General features: G+C 52.8%; 1 protein-coding gene across 6 annotated transcripts in view; it reads right to left on the bottom strand.

Annotated features, from left to right (window-relative positions):
* The window catches only part of ANXA6 (annexin A6), a 46930-nt gene that overhangs the window by 10714 nt on the left and 15585 nt on the right, over positions 1-20631 (bottom strand). For 4 of the 6 annotated variants that reach the window (XM_082726212.1, XM_082726208.1, XM_082726209.1 and 1 more), the window contains exons 4-20: positions 20522-20616; positions 19896-20009; positions 18492-18582; positions 17523-17602; positions 15671-15727; positions 14743-14836; positions 14227-14322; positions 13016-13074; positions 11854-11976; positions 10776-10834; positions 9362-9440; positions 7631-7712; positions 6610-6704; positions 5935-6048; positions 3739-3829; positions 2990-3069; positions 2370-2423 (exon numbers count right to left, since the gene is read on the bottom strand). In XM_082726212.1, coding sequence (XP_082582338.1) covers positions 2370-2423; positions 2990-3069; positions 3739-3829; positions 5935-6048; positions 6610-6704; positions 7631-7712; positions 9362-9440; positions 10776-10834; positions 11854-11976; positions 13016-13074; positions 14227-14322; positions 14743-14836; positions 15671-15727; positions 17523-17602; positions 18492-18582; positions 19896-20009; positions 20522-20616 — 1463 coding nt within the window. Of the gene's footprint in view, positions 1-2360; positions 2424-2989; positions 3070-3738; positions 3830-5934; positions 6049-6609; positions 6705-7630; positions 7713-9361; positions 9441-10775; positions 10835-11853; positions 11977-13015; positions 13075-14226; positions 14323-14742; positions 14837-15670; positions 15728-17522; positions 17603-18491; positions 18583-19895; positions 20010-20521; positions 20617-20631 lie in introns of all 6 variants that reach the window. The other 2 variants (XM_082726210.1, XM_082726211.1) reach the window with 1 other exon arrangement.

The raw sequence follows: 20631 nt of genomic DNA, 5'->3' as shown, positions 1-20631 counted from the left end.
TGAAGGGCCATGTATCGTATGACACAATTTATATGAAATAGGTGAGCCTACAGAGAGAGGAAGTAGGTTAGTGGTTATGCAGGACTGGAGGGCAGGGAGGAAACAAGGAACGTGTTCAGGGTCCCTTTGGGGGTGATGAGATGGTTTAAAATGGACTGGTGATGGTTGTGCACGTCCGTGATGATGCCATGAGCCACTAAGGTGGAGGCTTTCAATGGGCTGAAAGCATCGTGTTTGGGTTCTAGTTCAACAAAACTGTATATTCAAAAATAACAGCCCGGGGATCGAATCATCCCAAACTGGCCACAGGTCTTCACTTCCCTCTGGTTTAGATTGTCTGTGTTATTGTCTGGAACACGGAGGGTGGAAGGGAAGCAGTCAGCGATCCCCATGGGATGGAAGGTGAACTCGGCACACTCGTTCGCACAGTGGTCGCAGACCCAGACCTCCAAGACCTCGGGGTATGCTAGACGCCTAGCGGAGAGTGTGGGAAGGAGGAGGCATGACACAGAAAGGACCAGGTCCCCCTGTGTTCTGCAGATCGAACGCCTTCCATTTCTGTGTACATTCTCCTCAGGCGTCCGTGTTTCACCTCTAGAAACCTAGCTAAGGAAAACGTTCCTGCATATGAGGGGAGAGTTGGTGACTGGGAAGAGCGCTGCCCAAATAAAGCTTGATAGTAGCTTCTTAAGTGGAATAGGACATGGCCATTAAGTGACGTTGGTTTTTAAAAATAATATGAATGGTATTCGCGGAATATTAATTTCTAACTGTTCTAAATCAGAGATCCACTTTTCTATGTACACAGAAAAAGACAAGTTGTCTTTTCCAAAATATTAACAAGGGCTGTCACTAGTAGGCTATGAATTTATGTATGTATGTATGTATTTGTTTAAGCTTATCTGTTTTCTAGAGTTTCTACAAAGGATAGGTCTTACTTTAGAAACCAAATATTCTGACTCCGAGAAAATGAGTCCACACTAAGACTAATCCGGGTCCAGCACCTGTGAATCTGGATGGGCAGCTGAGTTGGGCAGGGTTCCCTTGCTTCTGCTCCCCAGGTTCTCTCTCACCCCTCCGCGCCTGCAAGGTGTGGATGCAGCCCACCACTGCCCCCTGCTGGCAACAACTGGAAGCACAGCCCCATAGGTAGGCCCCAGGCGGAAGCGTTCCCTAGAGGATGAATTTCAGGGTAGAGGATGGATTTGGGGGGAGCTCTAAGGAGGAAGCCAGGTTCAAAGGCCCTCCAGGGTGCAATGGGACAGTCTGTAGTAGTACTTAATACATACATGTTGAATAAGCGAATGAAACGTGGCCTCAAGGGCCTCCCTAGGGTCTGGGTTCCAGGCTAGTCCTTGTAAACACACCCATATGCAGCTGGAAAACCACACTTAAATGCAGCCCTGTAGCTTCGGACAGCTGCATTCTGAACTGGGGGCTGTACAACTGGAAAGCAGCAGCCCCCTGGTCTGGAGGCTGCGGGGAAATTGCCGTACTGGGTCTGGGAAGGTATCAAATTGTATTAACATAGGCTTTGGTGGGCTTGGGTTCAAATCACACCCCAGCCACCTAGAAACCATACCCTTGGATAGAGCAAGGCACAGGTGAGTGGGGACAGTGCATATGGCCTTAGGAGGGACTGCCCAACCATAATGACCCTTAGGGGATTTGGGCTTGTCTACCCTCCATGAGAAACCATCTCCAGACCTCAAGCTTCCCAGCCTAAGGGGCATGGCAGAAACAGAGCAGCCAAGTGACCCAAGAGAACCCCTGACTCCCTATTCATTTAATAACAAATATTGGCTGAGTTCTGACCATATGACCACTTGGGATACATCAGTGAACAAAACAAAGATCCCAGCCCTTGATGAACTCACTTTCTAGGCTCTCTCAGAACATGTCCCTCAACCTTGGTCCCATTTCATAGGTAAGAAACTGAGACCTTTAGCACCCAGGCCCCCTTCCAGCAGGCCCCCAGACCTGCTCCCTCCGGCTCAATTCTACCTAGGCCACTGATTTGCTGTGTGACTTCCAGAAGTTACTCCCCCGCTCTGGGCCTCCATTTTCCCCCACTGTAACATAAGGAGTTTGACCTGGCTGATCTGTAAGTCCCTTCTAGCTCTGAAGATCTGGGGTCTCTCAGCCTACTCTTCACACAGGATGTCATAAGACCAGCATCACACTCATGAGAATCCTTCCGAAAGTTGTGGAAATACTCAAAGTCTCACTTCTAAGGGTAGAAAGGGGCAAGGGGTCCCTGAGTTTAAGGATCCACCAATTAAAACAGCCTTCCCCGCTCCCGAACAGCCAAGGCCTGGCAAGACGGATATCAGCTGGAGACACTTGGAGGGGGAGGGGACGGTTCTCACCTGGGCATCTTCCCGGGCCTGGTCCCGGTCTTCTCCTGCCTCCTCACGGTTCCCCTGCAACAGGACCCGTGAGAAAGGTCAGTTGCCAAACATCCACCCTCTTTGGCCCTCAGCAGCCACAGGACCCTTGACTCAGCCTCTCTGCCTCTCAGAACCCTCTTCCCGAGCTATAACATGGGGACAGGGATCCTGCCCTCAGAGGGAAGGCTGTGGTAAACATTACATTTGAAGGCACTCAGCCCAAGGCGACTTAAACACAGGCAGCTTCAATACCATGCGTCAGGCCCTGGGGTCTGGGCTGGAGGAATGCAAGCAATGGTGAAGGATACTTGCAGGTAACGTGGGTTGCCCACATGGCCTCGTCCTGTCAACTGGGGACCCAGAAAGCCAGGCTGAGGGCCACCAGGGAGGGCTGCCTGGAGAAGGTGGCCCCAAGCCAGCTTTGAAAAGTAAACAGCGGGAGAAGGCCTCACACGAGCCAGTCACAGCCTCAGCGGTGGGACGGAGAAGGCAAGTAGAGAGGACACCCTTTCTTCATCAGGGGTGGGCTCCTAGCTCCCTGCCCCCCCTTCAGGGCCCCTGGGGGAACAGGTGGGACCTGGGGCCATGAACTCACTCACCGTGGCCAGAGAGATAAGGATCCTCTTGAAGTGGCCAGATGTGTCTGAGCTCAGAGCATCCTCTAGGGACTTGTGATAGTCTGAAACAGAGAAATGGAGTTGTGGGCAGCTGCTGGCTAAGGATGGGGCGTGCTTCTAGAAGCTCAAGACTTGAGCCAGAGCATGTTGGCTGGGGTGGTGGGGATGAAGGCGTTTGCGGTTGGTTTTTAGCAGCATTCGGCCATGCCACTATGGGTCGCGACACACTGACACCCCAGTCCATCGCCTCTGCCCCCATCCCAGCTGAGGGCTCTTGGAACCCTGCCTCTCCTGCTTCATGGTCATTCTATCTTCCCTCTCTTACCTTCCCACCCATCGGACAGGGGCTGGACCCACCCGCTCTGGCCACAGCTCTAGCCCTGTCAGTCCCCCGCTCAAAATTTCAGCCACTTTAGAGCTGCTGACAAGGAGAAAAGTTTAAACATTTCTGACTAATACTGAAGATTCTTCACAATAACGTTCTGACCTTCTGCCCATCCAGGAGGCTGCCTGCCTGCTCCCCAGCAGCCTGGACACGTTCTCCTCACTCCCCGCCTCCAGCTGGGACTCTCTGCCTGTGGCGCCCTTTCCTCAGACACAGGGCTGGGCATACCCATGGGCTTAGCAGAGCGTCGTGGCCAAGAGAGGGGAGAACGGCAGAGCTGCGGGGTGAGGTGGTGCTTCTCCCACTGCCTCCCAGCGGTGCTGACCCCAAGGCCTCCCACACTCACCTTCCTTATAGGCCTCACAGATGGCCCGGATTTCTGCATTGGTCCGAGTAGCGAGGATTTCTATGAGAGCCTTTTCATCTGTGCCAGCTCCCTACAAGGTCAAGACCAAGAAGACTTAACCACAGCCCTGACCCCATGCAGAGACTCGAGAGGCCCTGGCCAAGAAGGCCCCTGTTTAAGCAACCATCCAGGGGGCAAATGCTCGGATCACCAGGCCTTCCTGGATTTTCTCTTCACCCCCAGACCAGAGACAGCACAATCAGGGCAGAACATGCCGACTTGTCAAGATTTCCAGAACCTCCCATGAGAACTGCTTTGGACCAAAATTAAAAAGCAAAGAATATGGCCTATAGGCACGTGTATATAAAAAGGCACACACACATATGTCTCTGCACATATTTATGTGTAAATGTATAAAAACAACAGAGCTCATGCTTCACAGTATAACTGTGACTGTGGTCTCTGGATGGGTGAAGGATCACAGGCGATTTCTCATTTCTTTTTTTTTCCTCTGGGTAGATTGTCTCACATACTATTTTGTCAGAAGAAAAAAGGTTCCGTGCCTCAAGGGAAAAACATGCTGGAGTTGTTATTTGCCTTTGAGGAGTGATCTAGGGACAGACCCGTTAGGTTCTTTGGACTGAAACAGCTACTCAAATGTCCTCATGCTGGGGGAGGGGAGGGAGGCAAAGGAGATGGATAGATCGATAGATTCAAGTATCTGTTAAACACCTGCAACGTGCCAGTCGCCGCACAAGCCGCTGCAGCCACAACTGTAAGAAACAGGAAAGGCACGTTCACTGCCCTTAGAGGTTACTTCCCGTGGGGTGGCCAGTCCATTGGGGCCCTGACCTGAAGGAGACTGAGGCTGACGAAGATCTTCACAAGTGCTTTATTCAAAGCAGGCATGTGGGGGAGGACAGCCTGATTCCCAGGCTGATGGAGATCTTCACAAGTGCTTTATTCAAAGCAGACATATGGGGGAGGACAGCCTGATTCCCAGAGCATCCTAAGACCCAGGGTCTAGCCCCTTCCCTAGGGCAGGGTCTGCTAGCCGGACCGCTAGCTGGGTGTGCTCAGCCTCCCTCGGTTTCCCATTGTGGGAAAGGGAAGGGTCGGGTCAGGTTATCTCACTGCTCCCTTCAACCTCTAAACTCCGCGTTTTCAAATCCTTTGCTTTTCTTGTCTAGGCATTTTAAAAGGACGAGAACCTCAATTTTCTTTGCCCAGGAAAATGTCTGATCTTCTCTGAATCCTCCAGGGGCCCAAAGTCCTCGTGGTCTCAGGCTCCAGAGCCAGACAGACTTGGTCTGAATCCCAGCTGTTACCTTGTAACGCTGTGACTTTGATCAAGGGACTGAGGCTCAGAGCCAGACTTTCCCATCTGTAAAATGGGGATAAGACAATATCCTTGCCTTGTGAGTTGGTGAGACAAGGAGCTGAGCCCAGGACGGGTCGCTAAATGCTCTGATGACAGAGAGGAGCCCCATACAGCTGGTCCCTTGGGAAATCAAGCAGCTCTAGCAACAGCTGGGCTGGGATATCACATCCTTTCTTGCTAATCAACCGCAAGGGCAGGTCTTCAGAGTTAACAGTGTCCTTCACACCCATGACCTTGCCTGGCCCACTCCATGCTTGAAGGGCAGGGATGATCGCTGCTGTTTCACAGGTGAAGGCATGGAAGTTTAGAAAGTATAAGGGGCCCAACATCACAGTGAGTTCGAATACAGGCTCTGACTGCTGTTGTTTCCCTTCCAGATCCATCCTGCTTTCTCTAGCTGCTCCTTGAGATCCCCTGACACCACTGATTACTGGGCATGTGACCTCACTTCAGCCAGAGCGGAAGCCAGGACTTTGGTGGAACTTCTGGGAAGAAGGACATACATGCACAAGCCATCCTACCACAAGAAGGAGAAAGGCTTTCTGAGAGCAAAGCCACCACAGAAGACAGACAACCTTGGTAGGGGAGAGACAAGAGTCCACGTAACATTATTTGAGTCCCTGGATTCAGCCATGTCTAAAACCAGATGGAGTCCTGTACCTCTGTTATCCCCTTTGTAGTTCACACTAGTTGGAATTGGGCGTGGGAAGGGCTCTGCCAAGGAGCTATGGCCAATCCACACCTGTGCTTGTGGGGAGCCCCCGGGTCCCCCCAACACCCGCATACTGGACATCCCTTTGGTGCCCCCACCATACCTCCATGGCCTTCTTCAACTGCTTGGCATCATAATGGGCCGGTGGCATCATGAGCCCTAGAATCAGCCTCGCCAGGTCTCCAGAGATCTCAGACTTCAGATCTGCCATCAAGTCCTACGAAGGACGGGGGCCCAGGTCACGCAGGCATTACCACGTGTTCCCGAGTGACCCAGGACAGGGAGGAGATATGGAATGAGGAATCAGGGGCTCCAGGTGAATGCAGGGGATAGCGATAGTGGGAACCCACCCCTGTCTTTGCTGAGGTTTACTATTTAAAGGATGGCAAAAACCCCAAGCAGAGGGAAGACTGGCTCTCCTTGGAGGCAAGGAGGGAAAACAGGAAAGCGGGGAGGGCAGAAGGACATCATTCCCACTGTGGGGGAAGCTCGCCAGCTGCAAAGGCACAATAATCTCATTCAGCCTTGGGGCCTTGAAGCCTCTGGAACTCGAGATCTAGAAAATGCTGTGTGAAAGCAACTCATCTCAGCCCCACACTGAGCCATCCCCACGGGTGCTGATCCTGGGGAACTGGGGGACGGACAGAATGTGCTGCAGGCAGCCCAAAACCAATGAGGGAGATACTCCAAGAACACATGACCACAGGGGCCCCAGGACCGCCCATACTTGGGCGCTGGCTGTGAGAGCCAAGCCCCCCGGGCCTGGCTGAGGCCTCACCCGGCCGAAGTGGGACTTGAAGGTCTGGCGGATCTGCTGGCGCTGGGCGTTGCTGCGGTGCGTGATGATGTCGATGATGGTGTCCTCGTCAGTTCCTGAATCATCAAAGCTGCATGGTTCAGAGGAAGACCCACAGCCCACTTCCCCCGTCCCCTCTACGCCACAAAGGGGCCGAGTAGCTACTAAGGGATCCTTCCAACCTGCCCATCTAAATCCCATGGGGACCCCGTGTCCTTTCTCTTCAGCTCCCGGGAGCTGGAGCCCAAGTCCTTGTAACCAGTGCATGTTGACTCTGAGAACATCAGGATACCACCTCTGAACTCCTGGATGAATGCCTTCAACCTCGGACTCCACACAGGACTCCACCTTTCAGAAGGACTCTTGCACCTGTCATCTCAGTCCTAGACATGCTCGGGGGCTATTATCATTCCCAAGAGACAAATGGAGAGGAGGCCCAGATGGGGAGGATTTAAGCCAAGGTCTCTGGGAGGTGCTGTTAGATGGGCAGGGTCAGGGGTGGGCAAAGTGTTGGAGGCCAAACCCGGATCCTGTCCCCGATGGCCTTTCTGAGAATAGGCCATCCACCCACAGAGTAGTTCTTCCCACTAGTTCCAAACAGGGGCTCTGAAGGGGGAACTAGTAGGGGGCACTCCCATCCCAGAATTGGGTCTGCAGCTCTTACTTTATAGTGCGGGAAATGGATGCTTTGGAGGCATTGAAGGACCTGCCCAAAGTCACAGTGAGTTGAAAGCAAAGCCAGGGGGAGAACCCAGGCCTTAAGACTTAGTACTTCCTTCTAGTCCAGGACACTGCTCCTGTGGGGGACACCTTGGTCTCTAGGAAGGGCTCATTCCCAGGTCCTTACAACCCCCCTCACTCCTGCTTAGACTCATGGAGCCAGGACCCTCCTCATTCTGTGGACCCTAGTTTAGGCCTCCGCTCTCACTCCTGCCCAGCCCACTGCCCAGCCTGCCACACCTGCTGCCCCAGAAATCCACCCACGCCTTCCTGGTCCCCTTACCAAGTCCCTTCATGGCCTTCCGCAGTGCTTTGGCGTCAGCATCAGGGTTGAAGTTGTCGACTGGACGCACGGTTCCCTTCAGCTGCGAGAAGCAGAAAGAGCCTCAGCAGGTGTCTGGAGGCCCCCCTGGGGGCCAGGCCAAGAGAGGAGCATGCAAGAGAGGGGAAGCTTTCCCCATGAGCTCCAAACCAAGCAGCTTCGGGGGAAAGAGGCAGGGGTGAAGGCACAGCAGACAGACCCCTGCCCTAGAGCTGAGAAAGGGAGAGGGGGCAAGAGACAGACCCAGACCTGGGAGCAGGGCAAATGCTGGTCAAGCCAGCTTCCTGCCCCAGGAGTCAGCCCTGCCCTAGCTGCGCGGGGGCCTCCCCAGTCCCTGTCAGAATCCTGCCCTATCCCCAAGGCCCTCCTGCCTCTTTAAGATCCCCATCCCCTGAAAAGGCAACCAAAATGTCTGAAATCCCAGAACAGAATCTCCCAAATTCAGTCTCTCCTAAGTGGGGTTCTCAGTGTTTCCTTATTTGCATATGCCCTGTTCTATTTCTCAATTCTACTGAATTCAACCTCTTTTCTGTTTTACTTAAATGCATTCACTTTTAAGTGTATTTAAATACTCCTGAAGGGCAAGGAGCTTTGTTCATTTCGTTCTTGGATGGATCCCGAGTGCCTACAACAGAAGTAAGCACTCAAAATATATTTGCTATGTGGATTAATGAATGAAAAGAATTTTGAATCACTATCATAAAGAGAAAATTGGTCTTAAGTGCCATCGACGGATGATAACCCATGAAAATAAATGTAATAAAGAGAAAATACCGTCTTGTCAAATATCACCAAATTTAACCAGATGCTGTTGCTTGTCAAAAGCTCTGAACTTGAAGCTAGCTCTCTCAGCTCAGTTTGTGAAAAAAGGAAAGCCAGTGAGGGTGGCATGGAGCCAGACTCTCCCTCTGACAGAATGAGGAAGGAGGTTGGGATTGAAAAGTCGCTCTCTCACTATGTGAGGTTTGGTGTTACCAAATGCCCCCAAGATTCCCCTCACCCGAAAGAATTCATTTCTTAAGTAATTTGAAGTCACCTGCAATGACACTTCTTGGCTTGCAATTTGGGAAATGCTGTTCTAGAATATCAGTGCTCAAGAGCCCTTGGAAGGCACTAAGTTTGCCGTGTCTAACACCTCGCTCGAAAGATGGAGACAGAGGCCGGGAGAGGTAGGGACCTGCCAAAAATGGCTCCATGAGTAACAGAGAGAATGCAACGTGCCAAATCATTTTCACGTAGACCAAGGGCTACTAGTCCCTGGAATGGTTAGCCCCCAGTACGTCCGTGGACCCTGGGTCTCAGGATGGTCAGAACAACCTCGAGTCACCCAGCGCCCTGAGGGGTGACAGATCATCTGGAAGCCTCCAGAGGCCAACTGTCTGACCCAGGATGACACAGGCCCATCCACAGAACCAGACATGTCTCCGTTCAGCAAGCCCTGTTAGTACTCAGCGGGCCCCCAACGCTCCCCTGCGTGTTAGAAGTTAGGGCGGGAATCAGAGGCCCACAGCAGAGTGCCCGCCCACCAAACTCATCACTCCTGGAAGACAAAGAAGCTTCAGATGTGAGAACCGATGTCTCAGGTTGGCCGCCAGGGGGCAGCTGGGTGCCAACCGGAGCAGCGGGAAGGTGCGAGCAGAAGACCGGAAGCTTGTGGTCAAGAGGTCAAGCAGGAGGTGGGGAGGGTCTGACCTCTACTCGGGCCACTGCACTAAGCTCCCACATCTGATAGGCCACCTGCGCTGCCTCCGGGAAGAACTGGCCAGCAGCACTGGAATGGAGGGGGTTGGGGAGAGGATAGAAGGGAAGGTCATCGTGGGCAAGACCACACACACAGCAACAGCCATGTATGCACACGGACAAGGACACACACACACACACACACACAGCCACACACTTGAAGTAAATCCATCTTGCTTTACCTCCTATCAAGCCTCATCCATCCAGAGCCTCCCCTCCATTTTTAGAAACCTTCTACCTTCTCCTGAGACCCCCTGCAACGCTCGGTCTGCCCAGCTGCCTTCTAGGCTCTATGTTCCCAGCAGGAGAGGATTTCTTGAATACTCTGTCCTCCCCTTTCTCCCTCGTGATTTGAGTGATTTCTACCCAACTCTCCCCTCTCAAACAAGCTCAGTTACCAGCTTACGGCCATGTCCCCTCGCTTTCTCCTCCTGCAAACCACCTGGGCTTACAAGATGCTGAGTAAATGTGTGCGGAACTGAAATCAGCCCCCAAGGCACTGTCAAAGGTTAACAGAAGGTTCTCGTATCCCTTACTTCACTGGATCCTTATAAGCTCTGGGAGAGGAAGTCAAAGGACCTATGGCTCCCCTCCTAGTCCACAAATCTGGTCAAGTCACGCCCAGTGTCGTCTCTCCCACGGCTCCCCCTATCCCAGGAGAGGTTCTTCTGCCAGCAGGAGGCCCCCAGGCCCTGCCCACCTCTCACCCTCTTTTCTTCTCGGCCCCAGCAAAAGTGCAGCATCAGGTACAGAAATGAACCAGGCTGAACGTGGTCGTCTCTAGGTCTTTCCTCCACCCACTCTCCTTCAGAGTCTCTCTTCACCTCCTCCTCCTTAAGGTCTCCCTCAGGCCTCTGCTTCTCTACCCGCAGTCTGAAAGAGTGCCCAGATCTGTGCGTTCCCAGGCACAGAGACTTTCCCTATCCCGTGATGACCCCACATGTAGGCCCTGGTCCGGAAGTCCCACCGGGCTGGGGGCTTCACTAGGGCTTCCCTGCCAAGAGGCCTGTCCCAGAACATACTGGGCACGAATGTGCTGAATAAAGGAGCAGGCAGACCGGGCACCTGTATTTTTTCCATCGAACAGATGATGAAATGGGAAGCAGTTATGAGGTAGCGGGGCTTGGACACCCCTGTTCTGGATTCCCAGTCCACACCCACATGGGAGCAGACACCCCCACCCCTCCCCCAGTCTGGGAGAGCCCATTCCCATCACACACACTCACAGACTTTCACCAGGCACTGAGGAATCCCCAAGCTCATCCAGTCCATGCATCCATCAGGATGAGGGCCAGGGGAGCCTGGCCTGCTACCGCTCCCCCCACTCAGGCCACCCCCTCCAGCCCAGGGTCCAGGAGCCACTTACTCATCATCACCCCCACAGAGTTTCAGCAGAGCCTTCTTGTAATCACCGGATGTGTCATTCTGGGGAGAAAGTGAGACAGAGAAATGGAACCTCTCACCCTTGCGCTCCCCTCGGATAAGGGGAGGTTGCGCAGAGCCCAAAATAGGGGAAGGCTATCCTGACTCTCCTCTGGTCTGGGGTGGCAGAGACCACCAAGCAGTGGTGTGCTGGCAAGTCCTGAACAACCAGCTCTCGGGGAGGGGAGAAGGTTAAAAAGCCCTAATTTCTAATATCTGCCAATTTCCGTGGTGTAAACACATCCAACAGGGATACTTTCAAGCTACCCATAGGATTTCACTGAACGTGGAGCCCATGGGAGCCGGCCCCAGCACACTTCTACTCTCTGACCATCCCCAGCCCAGCACCCCCATGTGAAATAGTCCATGGAAATAGGGTTCCATGAACCAAAACACCAGGAAACGCCAAACCCAGACCAATGGATGTAGCGTATTTTATGCCTCTCTCAGAGCTTCATGATGGATTTAACCAATTAAAGGCTGTGAGAAATTCTGAAGGCAACAGGCTGCCTTGTCTTTACTTTCACTAGCTTTTTCCAAACACTTCCCATGAACCATTGTTGCATTTAATATCTATAATACTCGAGGAACATAGCTTGAACTCAGACAGCTTTATCTCACTCACCACCCCCAAAAAGAAAAATACCCAACCCTCTATGTGTCTCTTGGCCGAGTGTCAGAGGCTGGACATCGTAGTCATCACAGATCACGTGGCCCGGGGCCAAGAGTTCTACCCTGACTTCTGCAGCCTGAGCTCACTGCCCTTGGGATGGAGTCCTCATCCTTAACTCCGCCCGCGTGCCCTTCCTGACCCAGGTCCGCCTTCCTTTTGAGCTTCTTGACTCATAAGCACCACCAGACATTTGCTTCTCTGTTGAGTTGTCTCACGTGCCCTGAACGTGCCATGAGGCAGGGGCTCCTGGGGTTCCCAAGAGGCTCCCAGCTCCTCAGGACTGTTCTTTTCTCCTAGGCGTGGTTCCCAAGCCCTCCGCTCCTCTCCGTACCCTGTTGGCTCCGCTCACCTTGATCATGCTATACAGGGACTTCTCATACTTGGTCCGGAATATCTCCCGAATGTCAAGCATGTCCAGCTCACTGCGGGTGACCATGATGCGGATCAGGGTGTTATCCCGAGTCCCCAGGCCCTGGAAGACAAGTGGGTTTGGGGGACAGGAACCTGAGAGGAGGCCAGACGGCTGACAGCCCCCAGCTGGTTGAAAAATACAATTTTTGTGCTAGCACATTAAAATTAAGAACAAAAGAAACAAAACATTGCCTTTCCCCTGAAGCTCCCTGTGTCCCTCTTGCTTTAATTTCCTTCCTCCTTTCATACGTCAGGTCCATCCTTGGTTTCCTTGACAATTTTACCATAACTGTATAACTCTAAGTACAGATTGTTTATGGTTAGATATCTTGGAACACTGTAAACAAACCACTTTGCATTTATTTCTTTTGCTACGCCTGATGGACACTGGGTTGTAAAAAATTTAGAAGAAACTGCCACATTCTTTGGAATGCATGCACACAGGAACCTTCTCTCCTGGGCTGAGCTGCCCGACCTCCCTCTGAAAGAGAATGGGCCATATTTCCCTTGCCCTTGGGATGGCCGACTGACGCCACGAAGGCCTGAGCTCCTGGGCCTTGGGTCTGTGGCCTCTGCATTCATGGGTCCTGTTGTGCTACAGAACTATCATCAGTTTCTGTGTGTCCTGTGGGCAAAACAGTGGGAATCACTGTTCTCATGTACATGCTTAGGGTAGAATCGCTGGGTCACAGGGGTAAACATTGCGAGTCTTAGCCGACAACGACAAGTATCTTCCAAAGTGGTCTAATCTACATCCACTGTACAGAAACATTCTGGTCAATTAATATTTTTGAAACATGTGGGTTTCTAGCTCCTCTGGCTGGATGGGTTCAGTGAGAGCTGTCATAACACCCTGTTATCAATCACGAGGCGGGAGCAGGTATCTGGGTGGGCAGGCGTGCGCCCGGACAGTGACCCAAGCCCAGGAGCTCGCCTGGAAAAAGGGCTGTCACTCTCTCCTGTAGTCAATCCCCTGAGGGCTCTCTTTGGCCAGTGGGCCCTACAGACTTGTCAGAATGTCTCTACAGTCCCATGGGGATGGGCAGAGACCCCCTCCACAGCTCTTTCCCACTGATCCCCCCCCCCCCCCCCACACACACCTTCATCGCTTTGAAGAGCCTTTCCGCAAAATATTCTGGAGTGCTCCGGATACATTTCACTGGGAAGAGGGAAGGAGAGGCGGAGTTACTCCAGCTGTCTCGGAATGGGTTGGGGTGGCCTGACCCCTTCTTTATTCCTACCCCTTAGGGACCACGAAGGGCAAACCCAGGATGGATCCAGGCTCCTGATAACCCAAGGCGCCACCCCCTTTAACACAAATCCAGAACTTCGAGAAATCAGGAACTGGGCTGGTGAAATGTGGGCTGTGCCTCTTAAAGACCCACTTCGTCTTTCTAGTCGGCTGGGGGGCTGGCAGGGAGCAGGCCCAGGTGGGGGGCAGCACCTGCGGTAGAGCTGGGAGGGGTGTTTCTGTTCGTCCTGCTGCGGCCACAAGGGTATCGGCAGCTACGTCACTTTGGATCCTGCTAGGAGAGCAGGCCAGAACCTGACTGCCTAAAGCAGAGTGGGTTGGGGACAGCTCCGGGAAGGAGGAGGAGGCTGGGGCTAGAGCTCTCCCCCAGGAAACACGCACACAACCCTCCCCAGACTCGGACAGACTGCCTCTTGCCATGTCGAGCTTCTGAGGGCCTCTGGGTCAGGCAGGGCCTCACCCCCACCCCCATTTATCAGATGAGGGAACTGAAGCCCAGAGAAGACAGGAGACTTGTCCCAAGTCAAGAGCAGATTTGGGAGAAGTCCTGGGTTGGAATCTTGGGTCGACCAACCGACTAGTTAGATCCTGGTGTGCCCTGTGCCTATGATACCCCAAGTCATGACTGAACTACCCCTTGGCAAGTGACATAGCCTCTGCGAGATACGGTCTCCTTATCTGTGAAGTGGAGATCATGCCCCTCTCCTGGGTCTTTTTTCAAGATTAAACACTCCACACAGCACCCCGCATGTGGTATGGGCCCCACACAAGTCTGCTGTCCTGCTGGTTCTTCCTCTGGGCCCGGGCTCACAGCTCTATCTTGCCCCGCCTGCTCTATCTCACAGGAGGGAGTGACAGGAAGTCAGCCCCCCAAGGCTCCACTCCCTGCCTCCCTGACTTCATGTGGCCTTGGCCAACCCGCAGAACTCACTGCACATCCGATTTTCTCCTTCTTGCCTCCAGATCATGTAATCCCTCTTTCCCATTCTTGGGCTCTTGTTCCTGGGCCAGAATCCCAGAATCCCCCAAAGCCCCTGGGAATGCAAGGTCAGGACATACCCACAGCCAGCATCAGCTTCTCGAAGTCCCCAGACAGCTCTCCTCGGATGCTGGCTTCGATTGGCTTCCCAGTGGTCTTCAGATACTCATCAAACACTGAGTCAGAGAGACAGGGGTGTTGAGAGTGCCCCAGAAGGCAGGAGAAGCCAGGACTTCAGAAGGGGAGGCCAGGACCAGAGTGCCCACCATGAAGTCAGGGCTGGTCTTTGAGGAGCTGGCCAGCAGGGAGGTCAAGCACACCACCAGTCACCATGCAGCTAGGCCATGTATGACGTGAGGGACTTATGTGTACATCACACTCCAACAGGAAGCAGGTATTCAGCTGGGAAGGTTGAGCATCCTGTCAATGACTTTCCTGAGGGACTACACAAACCACTATCTAATAAAATCAGGACTAGTACTTGCATTGTAGGTGAAGTAACTACCCTGCTCTATTAGTAGCAAAGGAAAAAAAGAATGGAATCGTTGGCACAACTCCAGGGGAGCAGCTGTAGGTCCTTGTTCTCTGGAACTTACCCAACCGAAGATGCTGCTTGCTGCGATTTCCCAAAATGTAAATGAACTGGGCTTCATCTGTTCCCCATTTCAGTTCCCCTGCCTCGTACAGGTCCTGAAGGGGAAGAGGAAGGACTTCATGGAAAGGAGACAGAACTTGCTGGCCAAGCGAATCAGCTGCTGCTGAATCCCTGAACATACGAGTAACTGGTAGCCTCAGGACCTCTGCATACACCTGTATACCCTCCTTTCTTTCTGGGGAAACTCCAACTCAACGTTCAAGGCCCAGATTAAATGTCCCGTTTGTTCTTGAAGCATTTCCTGATGTCCCCAAGGTGGAGTCCTCTTTCTTCCCCTCCTTCCCTCTTCTAGGCTCCCATAGGTTTCTACTTCTCTATTGCTTTGCTCCACTGTATGTTATAACAACTTCTTTATAAGCCTGTCTTCCCACTATGGCATGGGCTCCTCAAAGACAGGGACTATGTCTTAGCATTCTCTGTATCTACCCTTGCAGTGTTGCATGCACACAGTGGGGCTCAAAACACCTTGAATGTAATGCTATATCCCTAGAGACGGTGTTTGTATGACTAATATATGCCTTTCTCTCCTGGTACTGTGTGATTTTCATCAGTAGTGATCCCCCAGTGCTTGGCAGAGTGCCCGGCACATAGTAGGTATTCAACACATATTAGTTAACTGAATGAATAAAGGAACAAATGACAAAAGCTCCAAAATATATCTCACCAACTTTATATATGTTGCGTACCTTTGAAAGACAATTTAAGTCCTTTCTTCAACAAAGCACTGTATAAAACGCTGGCCATGAGTCAGTTATTTCTGGTATTTGATGCAAATTACTCGGCCCCCAGCCCTTCCCCGGATCCCCAAGCAACTAGCTCTCGGGGTTCCCTTGCTGTGCCCCAAGAGCCCCTGGTCAGTGCTGGTTTACCTGGACGTCCTGCTGTACCAAGTCCTCGCTCACAACATCATCCGCCTCCCTGGTTCCCTGAGCAGAAACACAGGGACACGGGATTCACATACCAGGGCCAGGGAGATGGGAGTGGTGTGGATACCAGGGAGAAAACAGGACAGTAGAGAAAGTATGGTGGCCCAGGCGGGTCTTGGAGCAGTGACTTCAGCTGCCACTACATCAAGACTGAAGCATCTATTTTGTGGGGAATCATGGGGTTTGTTGGCTTTTCCCTTCATCCTTGGAGTTGAGAACAAAGGGGAGAGTCCTGAGAATGACCAAGGTCCCTCTAGGTGCCCCATCCCAGAGCCAGCCAGAGCCCGTACTGAGAACAGGACCCCATACAGGTCCTGGTATGGCTCACGATGCCCATGGAAAATGATACTACAGGGCTAAAAAGATTGCACACCGGCGTTCCACTGAGGGCTCACAGACCTTGACCCAGAAAACTCAGCAGGGAGGATCTGAGACTTGGGCCCTGAGATCCGAGCTCACAAGCAGTGAAGGCACACAATGCTATTGGTGTTTCTGCTGCTCCGCCCAGGCTCAGTGCCCCATCCAACAAAGGAACTCGCAAAGGATGGGGCCAGCCCAAGCGGGCATCGTGCTTCCGTGGGCACGGGTCAGGCCTACGCTTCTCTCCTCCTCCTCTGGACTATGAATCCCCTGGGCTCTCCTGGGGACACAGCTTCAGAAGACAGAGCCCGCACATTCACAATCCATGCTGTGGCACTGCCGCCCTGGTGTTAGATGTTGAAAAGGAGCTGGAACTCTCCAAAACTTTGAACTTGGGGGCAAAGGTCACACTTGCCCATTCCTGCTGTTTCCAGTAATCCCCCAGCTGCTTACTGTGGGATATGGGTTGCTATGGCAATGGAGAAAACTACCTGGGAGCAGCTGGGGTCAACTGTGTATGGGAGCAGAGGAAGTGAAAGAAACAGAGAAGTGGCTTAATTCCTATATAAAGCTTCCCACAAGCGTGGTCCTTGGACCTGGGCTTGAAACTGCTCAGTGCGAGAATTTCCGGGGAGCCGGGCAGGTGAAGGGGAAGCAGCAGGGTGGGTCATGTTTTCCAACGCTCTGCAGCCATACAAAATGCAGGCCTGCGGGTGCCGGAACTTTCCATTATTCTAAAGAATGTAGAAATCTGGCTTTTGAGTAAAAATTCCCCATTTTTAAATGTTAGTAACTAACTCAAATATTTAAAAAAAACATTGTGTAGGAAAACCAGGGAGAAAAAAAAACCAGCTTGGCAAATGGAAACCAGTCTGCAGCCCTGACTTCATGGTCCTTCTTATGTCTCTGGGGATGGGAGGGAGGAGCCGCAGGGCTTGGCTGTGGGAGACGCAGTGCAGGCAGCCCCAGAAATGTCACATCCCTGCGGGTGACTCGTGGACGTGCCAGCCGTGGCAGCCGTGGCAGCCGTGGCAGCCGTGGCTGGGGAAGCAATGGTGGGAGGGAGGCCTGGAGAGGAGGGGGAGGGGTGGGTGTGAAGAGAGGATGGAGGTCACGGGAAGATTTTCCTGGGCACAAGAGAGCAGAGATGTGTGCAAAGGGATATGTGGATCACCTGCCTGCACAAACCAGAGGCGACACAGCAAACCCCTCCATGCTCGGATTCCACACCCAGGTGAGAGAGAGAAAACATCTCAAGTTCAAGGATAAATGGGCAGTTGGGGAGTAGCCACAGCTGAGGAGGACTTTATACCCGAGGAGCCACCAAGGAACCTCTCACAGGCCACCCTGTCTGGGACAAGAGGCAGATGGTACCCATGGCCCTCTGCCCGCACTCTGGTAGGGAACTTCCGGGAGGATCCCAATGTGGACCAACCTGGAGCAGGACCACAAGCATCTTCTGGAAGTGGCCAGAGGTGTCACCAATGATGTCAGCCTCCAGGTCTCTCTCATAGGCTGCAGGAAAGGAACACAAGCTCTAGTCCCATCCCCGTGAGACCTCAGGGATCCAGGATAAAGGTCCCTGTTGTCCCCAGTATGATCCCAGCATCCAGGCTCCGGGCTGTCACGGAAAGACCCAACATGTACTCTCACAGGTTTCTGCACTGACCCCTGACACACTGAGATGGAACCTGTCTACTTCCTCCATCCACACCTGTGCCATCCTACTCCAGGTACTGTGGTCACCTACCTGGACAGTGGCTAGAGCCTTCTAACTATTTCCCCTGCTTCTGTTCCCCCTCCCTCTCCAATCCACAGCAACAAGGGTGACTTTTAAAGCCCTCTCCGATCACAGGCTCCCCTGCTTCCCGCTAGACTTGGAATCAAGCATCGCCTCTTGCTCTTGGGCTGCAAAGCCCTGTGTGATCCTGCCTTGCCCTTTACCACTCTGGCCTCACACTAGCTACTAGGCTAATTTCTGCCCCAGGGCCTTTGGGCTTGCCATTCCCTCTGCCTGCCAGGATCTTCTCCCTATTCCTTACACAACGGACTCCTCATTCCCTCCCAACACACTTATCTGGAGAACGTCCTCCAGAATTAAAGTCTGATTCTTGTTACTTCATTGTGTAACAATGCGTTATCATTGTGTTGACCTGCGTATTGTCTGTATCCCTTGTTACCTCACTAATCTGTACATTCGAAGAGGCAGGGACTACATGGGTTCTGCCCACCACCATATTCTGAGAACCTAGAACATTGCACAGAGCAGCTATTTCTGACAAGGAGAAATGACAGATCAGAGGGCAAGAGGAAAGATGGCGGATGGGTAGCCTTAGCGTCCCTACTCTTGGAATTACCCTCATTTCATAGCTAAGTCCTGAATGGCCCCTCCTGCCCATCTCACCATCTTTGTATGCTGCCACCAGCTGGTGGATCTGCTCATTGGTCCGAGAAGCCAAGATTTCAATGAGACACTTCTCATCGGTGCCAATACCCTGGGAGAACAGAAGGGACATCGGAATCAGGGCTGGGATGGGAGGCCACCAGCAACCATGGGTTGCCTTCCTAGAGTGGCCAGAGCTATGACACTCCCAACACTCAGGGTGCCCCTACCACAGCTCTCGGGCACCAGACTGGAGCTGCTGCCCTGAGACTCAGAAGACATAGGTTCTAGTCCTGCCTCTGCCAGCAGCTTGCTTTGACCTTTCATTAAGAAACGTCTTTCTGGGGACGCCAGGGTGGCTCAGTTGATTGGACAACTACCTTCGACTTGGGTCATAATCCTGGAGTCTCAGGATCGAGTCCCGCATTGGGCTCTCAGCTCCACGGGGAGACTGCTTCTCTCTCTGACCTTCTCCTCACTCATGCTCTCTCTCACTGTCTCTCTCTCAAATAAATAAATACAATCAGAAAAATGTCTGGGGCGCCTGGGTGGCTCAGTTGGTTGGACGACTGCCTTCGGCTCAGGTCATGATCCTGGAGTCCCAGGATCGAGTCCCATATCAGGCTCCCAGCTCCATGGGAAGTCCGCTTCTCCCTCTGACCTTCTCCATGCTCATGCTCTCTCTCACTGTCTCTCTCTCAAATAAATAAATAAAATCTTAAAAAAAAAAATGTCTTTCTGGGCCCCTGTTTTCTCATCCGTGAAATGGAAATGATGCCAGTGGCTCTGCCAAAATCACAAGGAGATTGAAAAGGCGATCTCTCACATCATTAAACTTACCAATATGGCAAGTAAATTCATGTTGAACAGTCATCTGGGACAAAGCTCAAGGCACTTTACAGACAATAAAGTGCAGATGCACTGAAGGGCTTTGCTTTTTCCCCACTTGCTAGGGAGCCACCCTCTCCTTCAACCAGAGCTAGCCATGCTTCCTGACCTGAACACACTCCACCACCTCTGCTGACCTCTTACCCAGCTGGAAGGACCCTCCCACTCTGATCAACCAAATCCTTCCCGGGGCTTCTGGGTGTGACTTGATCTCTCATCTTCTGTGACGCCTCTCAAGACACCCTGAGCCTGCCCTCCTGCCCTCCTTTAGTATGCCCTTGGCCTTGGGGTGTTGGGCACAACTTGTCTTTATGCCCCTATATCCTGCTTCCTCAGGGCTGGAAGCTGCTGCGTTGAGGTCTGTCTCCCGCCAACATCTGTCCCACATCTGGCCATCTGAAGGAGACCGTGGCACTCCTCTGGGACAGGGTTTGAGCCTCTTACAGCAGCGCTCTGTGAGTACTTGCTGCAGAGACCAGAATCTGCCCCACACATCACACCCCCACTCAACACACACGCAGACCCATGCTTCCTTACCGAGATGGCATCTTTAATTTCCTTGGCATCACAATAGGCAAGTGGCCTCATGAGACCCACAATCAGTCGTTCAAACTTTCCTGTTAGCTCATACTTCAAGTCAGCAATGAGGTCCTGGGTCGGGGGTCAGGGGTGGGGAGGGAGAAGGAGATGGAGGAGAAAGAGGAGGAGCACTTAGGATAAGAATTACATTTAAAGAGCACCTGCTCTATAAGGCACCAGGCTACATAAGCCCATGGCAGTGTCAGTCTGGGAGGTATGGGCTCTCATTAACCCTAAGAAATGGGCGTAGAGACGTCAGGGAAATTGCCCAAAGCTATGTAATGAGCAGAGGGCGGTGCAGGAGCAAGCCTATGGCACCGGGCCTCTCCCCACAGCACTGTTTGTTCCCTTGCTTATGGGGTGTCTCTCCCACCATCTGGAAATCCACGGGTGCACACCTCGCAGGTCCCATTCACCTGTGGGCACCAGCACCCAGCCAGTGCCCAAGGACGCAGCAAGTACCATGGATGTATCTGTGGCTGAATGGGGCCTGGCTAGCACAGAGGCTGAATGAGGATACAACAGGAGAGACCCTGAATGAATGCACAGGCCCGCCCCACCTGCCCCGGGGTCGCCATGGTTACCTTGCCATAGAGGGACTTGTAGCTCTGACAGATCTCCTGGCGCTGTCTGTTGCTCCGAGAAGTGATGAGCTCCAGGATGGCCTCCTTGTCACTGCCTGGAAGACAGGAGG

This window comes from Mustela nivalis, assembly GCF_964662115.1.
Source record: "Mustela nivalis genome assembly, chromosome: 3".
Taxonomy (NCBI): domain Eukaryota; kingdom Metazoa; phylum Chordata; class Mammalia; order Carnivora; family Mustelidae; genus Mustela; species Mustela nivalis.
This window is presented reverse-complemented; position numbering and strand designations above follow the sequence as displayed.